At 36.4% G+C, this 12,168-nt stretch overlaps 1 protein-coding gene across 5 annotated transcripts in view; it reads right to left on the bottom strand.

Moving 5' to 3' along the window:
- Nucleotides 1–5,121: 5,121 nt before the first annotated feature.
- stac (SH3 and cysteine rich domain) overlaps nt 5,122–12,168 on the bottom strand; it is a 32,350-nt gene continuing 25,303 nt past the window's right edge. For 4 of the 5 annotated variants that reach the window (XM_036209971.1, XM_036209972.1, XM_024277499.2 and 1 more), the window contains 3 exons: nt 10,727–10,778; nt 10,225–10,362; nt 5,122–7,381 (listed from right to left, as the gene is read on the bottom strand). In XM_036209971.1, the coding sequence (XP_036065864.1) occupies nt 7,283–7,381; nt 10,225–10,362; nt 10,727–10,778 (289 nt within the window). In that variant the 3' untranslated portion in view covers nt 5,122–7,282. Of the gene's footprint in view, nt 7,382–9,040; nt 9,882–10,224; nt 10,363–10,726; nt 10,779–12,168 lie in introns of those variants that run through there. The other variant, XM_036209973.1, reaches the window with a different exon arrangement.

Genomic DNA, 12,168 nt, shown 5'->3' with positions numbered 1-12,168 from the left:
AAATATTCATTTGACACATTTGATTGTGACTCTAAAGGTCTGAAGGTTTATGACTTGGTGTGAATAAATAAAAGTCCACTATAGTACGTGACCTTGCAGGTTTGGCAGGGTGGTGTCTCCACTAAGGGAATTGATGGTGTGTCTTACTGTCAGACTGCCTCAGTGCCTGAGCAGAGCCCTGGCAGGAGCAGTGCTTAGGGGTGGGGCCATGGGTTTACCTCTCAGACCAGCTCTTTCTTGACTCTTCTCTCTTCAGTTGGGGGATGGAGTGCATGGGGGGTTGGCTCTTCTTGCGATGGGGCCCCTGGGCTGAGGAGACTTCGGCCCAATGCTGGGGGTGGGGTGGTTGTTTTACCAATCGGGGGTCAGTTTAGAAGCTGTCCCTGACCAACCCTCCTTCCTCATTCAACCATTTATTATCAAATCAAATCAAATCAAATGATGAGTTAAACGATATATAACTCCTGATGTGGCTGCAAATTTGATCAACATTGTATATCAAACTCCAGCTCAGATTTTACCTGCTTCATGTGATCTATGGTTGACTATTTTAACAACAAACTGACGTTAGCATTTGATGCTGTAGCTCCACTAAAAACTAAAACAGTGAAAACTAGAGCTACAGCACCTTGGAGATATGAAAAGATCAGAGCCATGAAACGTGGATGTAGGAGAGCAGAGAGAAAGTGGAGGAAATCGAAACTAACTGTACATAAAGACATTTTTAAAGAACAATAAATGATGTACAGCCATGCAATAAAAAAGCTAGAACCCTCCACTTCTCAAACTTAATTATACAAAATAAATATGACCCAAAATTTATCTTTAAAACAATAGATAAATTGACTAAGGGAGATTTTCAGATGTTCTCCATGGCAGCATCAGATGCTACATGTGAGAGTTTCGCAGACCACTTCAGGAGTAAAATCAATGCTATTAGATCAAATCTTTGAAGTCAAACAGAGCTTGATTTTAATGAATCAATGGCATTGTATTTATCAGAGGAAACACTGTAAAGTTTTGTCGTGGTTGATACCGTGGCACTTGGTTGAATTTTCTCCCAGTTATTTTTTTTTTTTTCTCCCAGTTAAAGCCAACCACCTGCCTTTTAGACCCAATCCCCACCTCACTTTTAAAAATGCATTATGACTCTTTGAGCCTGAGCTCCTAAGCATAGTAAGTTACTCTCTTCAGACAGGGGTCTTACCCTCGGCCTTCAAAATGGCGGTGGTGAGGCCTCTGCTGAAGAAGAGTAGTTTAGACTCTAACAATTTAAAAAATGATCAACCAGTATCCAACGTACCATTTTTAAGTAAAATCATTGAAAAAACAGTTTTAATACAATTGAATGAGTTTTTAAATAGAAATAATATACTTGAAAAGTATCAATCTGGTTTTAGGACAAACCACAGCACAGAGACAGCCCTGGTTAAGATGGTAAATGATATTAGATGTAACCTTGACTGTCAGAAACTCTCGGTCCTGGTGCTGCTGGATCTGACCGCAGCATTTGATACAGTAGATAACAACATTTTACTTTGTAGGCTGAGAGGTTTGGGCATCTCTTGTACTGTTCTGAAGTGGTTTTATTCCTATCTCACAGAACGTAGATTTTATGTAAGTATGGATACATGCTCTTCAAAGGTCATTGAAATCAATTGTGGGGTCCCCCAAGGTTCAATTTTAGGCCCATTACTTATTATTTTATATATGCTGCCACTTGGGAAAGTAATCAGGGGACATGGCGTCTGTTTTCACAGCTATGCTGATGATACACAACTTACATTGCTGTGCCTCCTGATGATAAAGAGTCGGTCAACGTTCTTTTAAATTGTATTTTAGACATTAAGCCATGAATGGCAGAGAACTTCTTACAGCTCAACCAGGAAAAACAGAGGTTTTAGTGATCGGTTCTGAAGACAAGAGAGAGTTTGTTTTATCTAAACTAAAAACTATAAAACTTCTTAATGTGTGAGAAACCTGGGTGTGATGTTTTTAAAGGAAGGCTCAAGACATACCTTTTTAATCTGGCTTTTAAAAGTGTTATACAAATAAAGTTCGATTTGATTTGATACAAATACACACCTTGTGTGTCAGAAGTATAACCCCTTGTTGTAACAATAAAATATAACCAAAAATGCATTTAAAACTTCAAAAAGTTGAATTTTTATGTCAGGGCCCCTTTAAATAAGACGCAAAGCAACAAGTTTGTGTCAAATTATAAAAGAAAAAAAACACTTGGAGGAGGGGAATTTGCCCACATTTGGGTAGATTCTGGGTGAAGCAAATGCATTTCTACTCAGTTTCACCAGATTGTTGCTTCGTAAAGATCTCTGCAGCTTTCTAAAAGGAGTAAAAATTTAGGAAATCCTATGGAGATATCAAAAAGGGAAAATTAAGAGTACCCAAGTCATTTTTCAGAAGAATCACATGCTTTCTAACTACAGTGAAGATACACTTCTGAACAAAAACTAAAAGATTAACTCAAACACTTAACAGACTTAACAGATATAAAATGCATATGATTTTTTTCAATTTGGAGTAGAGTTTGTTTAAAAAAACTTAAATATGTCTGTATTTATTCTGACAAAAAGGTCTACAAACAGTCACAGCTCGTGTCAGCAAATTCACACCTGGATTGTTAAAGTATGCAGAAAAACATTTCCACTTTTTTTTTTTCATGTATTTCCATTTTTTCATACAACTTTAAGATGGTATTTGTCCACTTCTGCTAAACAGTCGTTGATTTTATAGGAAATTATAACACTCAAGTGTGAACAAACTAAAGCCACTGAAACCACATTCAAAGAATGATAATGCTTTCACACACAAAGAAATGGTAAAAAAAAAGTTTACTGGATGTGCTTTATCACAGGAAGTCCTTATAAATCGCCGTTTAGGACAGAATGAGAAGCTCAAGTTTGAAAAGCAAATTTAAACACTGAGTGGAAAATACTTGGTGTAAATAGTATACACTTCAGTTTGAGGACTTAGGAGCACTCGAGAGCAAAGGGAAGTGTGGGAAGAGGTAAAGAGACATGAGAGAAGGTTGGAACAGGTGGAGGATGGTGTCAGATGTGTGGCTAAAGTTTTAGCTAGAATAAAAGAAAAAACAAAGGAGGTGAGAGCAGGCATGTTGTTGGCTTAAAAAAGTCAAATTTTTTACTGACTGACCAAAACCCAAAAGCAGCCACAAAATCTCCCTTCTGTGTTTCAAAAAATCTTTTTCTGCCATTAACTATTAATTTCTAAAACGTTTGATAAACATGAAAACTCTTACTCTCTAATCCATTTGTTATAACAAATTACAGAAAAATCCCGATTTGAATATTTTTTTCCCATGTGTAACTCAGAAGAAAGAACATAGATCTTTGCACCTGAGTGACCTCTGGTTCTACCTCAGTTTAAAGGTCAGAAGCTTCTGGAACAACCTGTTTAGCTCAGGTGAGAGCAAAAAACTTTTCTCTTTTCTGTAAGCGCATCGTTCATTTCATCGTCCTTTATTTCCGTGTTCTTCAAATGCGCTCCTTGTGGGTTATTTCTGGTCTGTGCTGGTGGGGAAGCTTCCACTAGATGTCAGCGTTGAGGAACTTTTAGAGGCAGAACTCAAGTTCAATCAAATCACAGTTGTTTTTAAAGAAATATGTAACTTTTTAAGATAACCACACAAAGAATGTGATAGAGGTATATAGGGAGGTCTGGAGTTCTATGCAAAGAAGAGGAACTATTGGATCTTCAGACCTGGTTCAAACAAATCAGAGAATAAGATTTTTTTAAAGATGTGACTCTTATGGTGAAAACTTTTGTTCCTCAACACACACATGCCTCTGAGATTTCACAGAACAGAGGAGGTCAAAGAACTGAAAGGCTTTTTAATCTGCTGACCTTAACAAGGGAAACTCTAAAAGTTTTTAAACTTTATTCATTTAACATTTTAATAATAATAGACACATGAACCAGCAAGTTGGGAAATAGACTAGAAGAACAAACCTATGAATCATCTCAGTTCATCAGGATGACATAGAAGTTTCATAATCTGGCTGAGTAAAACATGGCACAATAACATCACTTGTGGTCCCAAGACAAAACCCTGTGGGACTCCGTGTGACAAAAGTGACAAATTATTTTTGCAGAAGTTCAGTCTTTAATTATTAACAGCTAATCAGTCTGTCAAGTGGCAGGAACTTGTTGCATTGTTTAGGCATAGACATGGTGGAAAAAGGATGTCTTAGATTCAAACTCTTTGTTCATCCATCCATCATCTTTTGTTCATCCATTCGTCTTCTTCCGCTCATCCATCTGTTTTCTTTCACTCATCCATCTTTCGTTCATCCTTCCATTTTTTTTCTTCCACCTTGAGGCAAAAGGATGCCGAAGTGGAAGTTTGTGTGCAAAGAACAAAAAACTGAAGCACTTTAAAAAACCACTCAGTCGGATGATTCCCAGTTTCCGGTACTGCATTCAGGTAAAGAATCCTATTTTTTTATTTTGTAGACCTCAATGATACTCATGACCACGCCCATTCCCTGTATGACAGTGTACCCATTCTGTGATTCCAGCAGGACAGTCCACCACGTTACACAGCTCAAGAAAATATTGAACTGGTTTCTTGAACATAATGAGCTCACAACCCTGCCATGGTCTCCACAGCAACCATGTCGAATGGCCAGTTTACCTCATTGATGTGCAGCCGACAAATCTGCTGCAAGCATGTGATGCTTCAGCTCAGCCAATTTAGACCAATTTTTCCCTAACATTTCCTAAAAGCTTGTAAATATATACCCTAAAAACGTCTTAAAGCAGATCTGATGCTTGGAAAATGCCCCACTAGTGAGACTCTTTGCAGATAAATGTTTGTTGCTTCAGTGCTGTTTTTAAATCATTACAAAATATATTACACATATTTTATATCATAATCAACCTGCAGGTGGTGCTAGAGTCAAGAATTGGAACTTTTATACAAAGCAGGACCCAACTCAAACCCAAAAACTTTAAAAAGAGACTTGTAAAGTTTGGGAAATGAAAAAAAGTAATCTGAAAGCCTCTCTAATATCCTTTGAATATATATATATTTTCCTTTAAAGCATAAAAAAGTATGAGTTTTAGAGGATATATGGACACTTTGCTGTAACAAAACTCTTTATTTGTGTTCATACATGACGTACAACAAAGCCTTGTTGAGTTTCAGTGCAGAGCAAACCTTCAAAAGGCATAATTTTCCTTTGATTACAATGCAAAATAACTTAAATTCTAAAAAACAAAACAAAGTCAATTCTAGAAAAAAACAACAAAAAAGAGCCATTTAGAATGGCCTGAGCTGAAAAAAGAAAACTGCATGAGTGCTCAAGTTTAAAATGATCTAACTAAATACTAAACTTAACAGTTCATAGGCTCCATTTCTTAAGCACACCAGGTATCTTAAATTAATAAGAATAAAACAACCTTTTGTTAGAATTTTAGTGTAGTAATTCCTCTCTTAAAAAAAGAAAACATGACAGTTAAAGTTAATCATAAATAAATAAATAAAACCTTTTTAAAAAGTCAAAAAAATCTACATCTAAAAAAATTATGCAGAGTGGAAATGGTAAAAAACACAACTTTTTAATGTGATTTCTCCTTTTAGTTTTGAGGACCGTAATAATGACGAGGGACCAACTTTTAAAAATATGTAAACTTTTTTAGTCTTGGATGAAAACTAGTCTCTTTTTTGCCTTTTTTGTTTAGGGCAGAGGTCTGCAACCTTCAACACTTTAAACTACTGTTTGTGACATAATTAAAAAAAAAAATCATAAATAATCATAAAATTATGCATTTTTAAAATATATTAAGTAGTTTTTTACCTTAGACAGAAGTTCACATGACTTCCTTTCAAAATAAAAGACGCCCACATATAGGATCACTTCAATGCAGCATCTGCTCCATCTCAGCCAGAAATGTGTAAAATTAAATCAAAACTAAGTGATCATTATTGCATTTTTGGAACATATGACACATTTAAAGTCCTTGAATTTAGTTCAACAATTAAGGCGGACTGTCATACTTAAGGTGCGCCTTAAGGATGAACGTTGGTTGAGCTCAAATGGATTTTTTGTGGTACACGGCGCTCAAAAATCTGTCAAAATACTTGGTATACTATGAATAGTTTGATGGATTGCTGGGGCATTATGGGTAATGTAGTCAGGAGCCAGGCCGAGTGATACGTACCAATGTTTATGAATGAGTTTAATCAAGTTTGACTTTTTTTTTGCTTGATGGGCTTTATTGTCTAAAAAAAAAGTTACTTATAAAAAATTATAAAGATTACATTATTTTTTAACCACAGAGCTAAAGAGGAGGGGTCATAGGTCATATGTGGCTCCAGGGTTTTAGGTTGCAGACCACTGGTTTAGGGCTTTTAGTCTGAAAATACATCATAAGATTCAGATTTTCAGGGTTTTGGATCACAAGAGCCTTAATTGATCTTTTATTTGCTCTACTTCATAAACTGCATAACCCAAAGCTGCTGTCTGCTGTCCTCTGTTGATATTTTAACCAAAGCGTATCATTCCATTAGTACCTAAGGAAATTGACAGCAGGGAACAATATGTGTCATTGAAATCAAAGAATCTGTAGAGTATTTGTGAAAGACCAAAGAGGATTTTATTACATTAGGTAATTCCTTTAAGAAAAAAAAAACTTTTGTTTCCCTCCTTTTCTGGTGTTTAGCTCGTTTTCACCATGCATGAGAACTTATTTTTTAATCTCAAAGGAATTTTTTTTCCAAAGAATTAAAGCGGATTAAATTCTTTGTTATCATTATTTATAATCGTAGCTTCCATCACTGTCCCAAATTGAATGGAATGTAAAAAAATAAATAAATACTGCTGCTACTTGGCACTGTGACTAACATTTTCATGGAAAACACAACAAAATAAAAGTGTTTGTTATTGAGCCATAAAAACTAGCTGGCAGCCCTTTTTATAAAAGGATTGGAGGTGAAGGACGCTTAGCAGGAATGCAGAAAAACATAAAAAAGTTCAATAAAATCAGTGACACAGTGATCTCCTGCCCTCTAGAAAACCAGAGGCAGTTTGTTGTCTCTGGTTTGACTCCGTGCAGAAAGGGAGACCTGCAGCAAACCAAAGTGCTCGGTGACAAACCACAACCGCTTGTGTCGGGTTTGAACTTCCGCCTCTGCTGAGGTGAAGTTCCTCCCCCGCGGCGGATGCCTTCTCCGTTCCTCATCGGGCGACCGGTCCCGCCCCACTATCTTGTCGGGGTTTCTCCTTGAGCTGACTTTGTCTCAGATGATCTCCAGGACGTCACACGGGACGTAACCCCTCTTCTTTCCACTCGTCACTCTGATGAAGCCGTTGCGTTCTATCTCACTGCCGACGCAGATCTGAGGAAGAAAACTGTAAATTAACAGTTGACTCAGATCATTTAGAAAATAGAAGTATTTGTGTTTTGTAGCTTTAATTCAAAGTATAAGCTTTAAGACCCACTTTTTAATGTTCTTGCAGCATAAATTAACAAAATGTAGTTTAAATTTGCATTTCTGGGTATTTCTTTATGCAAATCATTGTGAATCAGATGCAAACAAAAATTGCATTCTGATGGATTCAATTGCAGACAAAAAGATCCATGAACGTCTGTGTTTTCCTCGTCCGAGCTGGCGTCGGGCTTAAAACTGAGCTGCTGGATAGCTGGAATATTGGTCGCCATTTTTGTTGCACCAGTAATGTTAGGTTGGGGGTTCGAGGGGCTGTAATTTAGAAGGAGATCGTGTGAACAGATGGATGATGGGCAATGGAAACTTACTCCACACCAACAGTTCCACCCACATCTCAGAAGCTTCAGTCTCTGTTATTTTAGGTCTTTCAACTATTTCTGTTTTTTGCACCTGTTATCTTCCTGTCTGTTGTTGTAGGGATTTTTATAAGATTCATTCTGGACCAGTTGGCAGCGAAACACCTATAAATGTGTCCACCTTAGCTGCCAAACAACTCAATTCAATTTTGATTTACAAGTTCCATAATTACATAGTAACTCAATGGGATTTGATGAAGGAATAATGTATTTAATCTATTCAAAAACCCATTTCGTTTGGATTATGAAAAACTAATTTTACACGAAGAGTGACTGAAACCGAGGAAAGGTGAAAATGCCAAACCAAAAAAAACCTTGAGCAGAAAAACTTTTTCATGAAATTTATGTATGAGGAAATCATGTTATATGGAAAAAAAAAAACAGTTCTTGCTATAATTTGAGTTTTTGGTTTTCTTTAGTTCTACCCTTTGACTGTGACTCCGCCCACTCATTTGTGGACCTGTTGAGCTGGCACAGCTGCCTGCATTTTCCTAGTTAGCACGCACTTGCACACATAGGGCCTTTGGGGTGCTTGAGCACCTGCCCATTTTACCTCATATTAAAAAGTGCCCTAGTCTCCCATTGTTTTTTTGTATATAAAAAAAAAAAATCCTATTTATCACAAGTTCGTGGCTTCCTCAGCACAGATCTGAGACTACAGTTATTGGTTTATTGTCATATTTTCTGATTAGAATTGCCTTCTTTAAATTATGTATCAATTCGTTTCATAGTATTTTCTATGAAAGTCTTGACAAGAGGGTTCTCCTGTCAAAACCAGTAGGACCCCAAATACAGGAGAAAAAAAAATTTTGAACTGAAAACCACTTTTATACACTGAGGACAATTAACAAAAATGAAGACAGCTGTGGATGATTAGCATGAAGCTGCAGTGACTGGCAGGAGTCAGAACGTCACCAGAACCACCACTGAAAAACTAAACACCAAAAATGTGATAACATGACATGTCATTATTAATCTCAGCATTCCGAGGATGAAAATTTAAGAAAATCTGTGTTTAAAATATTACAATTTGTATTAAACTTGATTCATGTTGATTATGTCTGCAGCACAATGCTAAAATAAAGAGCCTCCAGTGTTTTTATTGCTTTAGATGCCTTCTAAGTCTATGATAAAGTGAATTAACTCATGTTGACAACAATTTGTTTTCATAAAAAATAACGATTCTATCTCTTTTATCTACACAGGTCTGGGTAGATATCTATTAGTTCTTTATTTTATAAATTTACGTAATTTTCATATCGTTAAAGGACTAAATTAAATGTGAATTTTTGTTGCCCTTTTCTGACTTTGAGTCCCTCTAAAATATTGTGCACGTCTCTGCTAGTTAGACATATTAAAGTCCCACTACGATCATCTTTTGATCTATTTAAAGCGTTCCCAGAGGTATTTTAATAATAACTATGCTTTTTTTTTAGACAAAACCCAAAAACCTGTGTCATTTTCTAGGTCAAAGTTTATGGTTATGGGGGGAACACTCGGCATGGAGCAACCCCGCCCCCTTTTCCTGTCATCCTTAACTGGGATCTCAGGGAGAACGGAACAAATGGGAAATATGCTCTTTATTAAACTTTTTTTGCCTCATCTTGATTCACAATGAATTGAATTCAAAAAATGACACTCAGGAATGAAATTTTAAGCTTAATTTTCTTTATATGTGTCTTCCATCATCAGAAAATTACTACAAGAACATGTTAAATACACCAAAAAACACAATTTTTACTGAAGAAAAAGCAACATTTTCCTCATTTTGCACAAACGTTTCTTCAAAAATATTAAAGCAGCACATTGAAACAGGGGAGACCTGCTGGTCGCGGATTTAAAATATTTCTTCATTTTCCTTTTCCACTTATATTCAGCTTTTACTTCCTTTCTGGAAAAAAGTAGATCTTTTCAAGGAAAAAATTTTGTTTTTCCAAAAGTCGTAGCAGCTTTCCAAAATTCTTTCTTTACTGGTCAGAACCCTCGTTGCTTGCATTTTTGTTGAAAGGATTCTACAAAACCTTCCCCCGGGTCTGTGTGAATGGAAAAGAGAGTCAACAGGTCAACAATTCATCTTGCGGTTTCATCTCCACTGGGGGCTGCTCACTGTAAAGCCTTATCTGACCCCCAGCATGCCCAGTGCTGCACAGTGGGAAAAAAGGGGGTTCGGGTAACTTGTGTCATGACATAGTGCCACTCTAATATAGTAACTCTTGAGAGAGATCCTCTGCTTTTTGACTCCTGTTGAGTTTTTCCTCTAAATAATCTTTGGGAACACTGGGAGTCAACAAAACAACCAAAAAGCTGTTGATGATGATTTCCATTCAAACAATCCAAATAATTCACCTAACGGGAAAAACGATCAGATATCTTCACCTGTCCCTCCTTCAGGGTGAGCTGGCTTTGCTCCTTGCAGCCGATAAATGCTCTGGTGCACCTGAAGACCTGGTCTTCAGCCCGCAGCTGAAGAGCAAAGGCTGATGGGAAGAAACCGATTCGGTCCTCGATTACCCCCTGAAAAGACAAAAATAAATAAAAACCTAGCTTTGGCATTGATACTTTTCAAAAAATATATTTTATTTCTTTGAAACATACAAATCTGAAATCTAAAAAGCCCTCAAAAAACTGCTTATTCTCTGAGGTCACCAGACATCGACGTGGTGCACATCTAAATGTGTTGTGTAATTCCTAAATAGGCCAGATGTCCGTAATGAGTTTCTTCACGGTCTGGTGACAGCAACCTCCATCTTCCTAAATTATCTGTCAAAGCTTGCACGTCACAAGACGACACCTTTTCTACTGTTTCTGGAACACTTTCAAAATAAAAGCATGGTCAAGGAGGGGCAATATGTGGCACTTGTTGGTTTTCCATCCGTACCTTCCACCAGTCGTTGTTGGAGTCGTCAACCAATAAGATTCTGTCTCCAGCTCTGGAATGACATAACAATAGAATTAAAAAAAATCTTTTTTTTTTTTTTTTGTTGCACAGACTGTGAAACATCTTACTGCAAATCAAATCTAACTTTATTTATAAAGCATGTTTTATACTCATGAAACACAAAGGGCTTTACACAGTAAATATATTTTTTTTAAATTAAAAAGCAAAAACAAAGACCTTCACAAAAAATTGAAAAATATATCGATAAATCTTAATGGACGGATATAAATCACTAAAAGCAAATTAAAAAAATAAATAAATACAAAAAGATCCAATAAAATACATAAAAAATATAAGAGAAAACTTGACATATCAAAAACAATATCCCCAAATTTAATGATCCGGGCTACACTGCTCTGAACTACAGCCCTGTAGGACCTCGAGGTCCACTAGGGCTCATTCTTTAAAATCATTTTTAAAAAATATGACGGTCGAAGACAAGTTTTAGAAACTAATAAAATGCCTTTAAAATCAATCCTGAATTCAATCCAAGGAAGTTGATGCATGACAATGGGTGTAATTTGGTAACACTGCATTGAGAAATTTCATTCAGGAAGTTACAATACTGTCTAAAGCTGCATTAATTATTTTGTTATAAACACGGCTTTTAATATTTTCAAGTGTCATCCAAGTATGTTTCATAGGATTAATCAGAATCTAATCTGCTGCATAAACAAGTGTTTATTAAAAAAAGCAGAGTAACTAAGACATGATCTCAGATTAAAAAAAAAAAAACAAATGAGTCTGGCCATTCTTTGATAATTCAAATTGTCTTAGAAAAAGCTTTTAGTCCAGATCAGAAAAACAAATCTCCTGACATTTCCTGTGTTCTCATGTTCTTAATCAAATATTAAATATAAATACCCATAATGCTTACTCATTCTATTATATATCCACCTAACCTAAAGTCATTTTGTCATCTGAGTTTGTAACATCCACAGAATGAATAATAAACAAAACTTTCTAACTTCTAACTACCGCTGCATTTAAAGACTTAATTTTATTATTTAAAAATGCTCCTAATGTATTTGTGTTTGATTTATTGACTCCCTTCTGCTGGAGCCCAGGATTAAAACCTCCACGTGAGCCGCATCTCAAGACGAATGGCATCGATAGTCCTAATGAGGCGGTCAATGAATTTTAAATGAGGAGCGATTGAAGTTTCTGTCGGTTGAGGAGAAGATGAAGAACGGTGGAGTGTGTTTGTGTGTCTGTGAACTGAAGAGAGCGGCAGAGAGCGAGAGCGCCATCTCATCCTTAAATCCACAGGAGGTTTCAGCAGGAAGCCTGAACAAATTGGCACTTAGGCTGAAGGACTGTTCTTTTCCTTAGAGCCTCTTTGAAAGAATGCTGCGCGTGATGTCCATGGATACTGGAGATTT

Source organism: Oryzias melastigma, linkage group LG22 (genome assembly GCF_002922805.2).
Source record: "Oryzias melastigma strain HK-1 linkage group LG22, ASM292280v2, whole genome shotgun sequence".
In the NCBI taxonomy this organism is placed as follows: Eukaryota; Metazoa; Chordata; class Actinopteri; order Beloniformes; family Adrianichthyidae; genus Oryzias; species Oryzias melastigma.
This window is presented reverse-complemented; position numbering and strand designations above follow the sequence as displayed.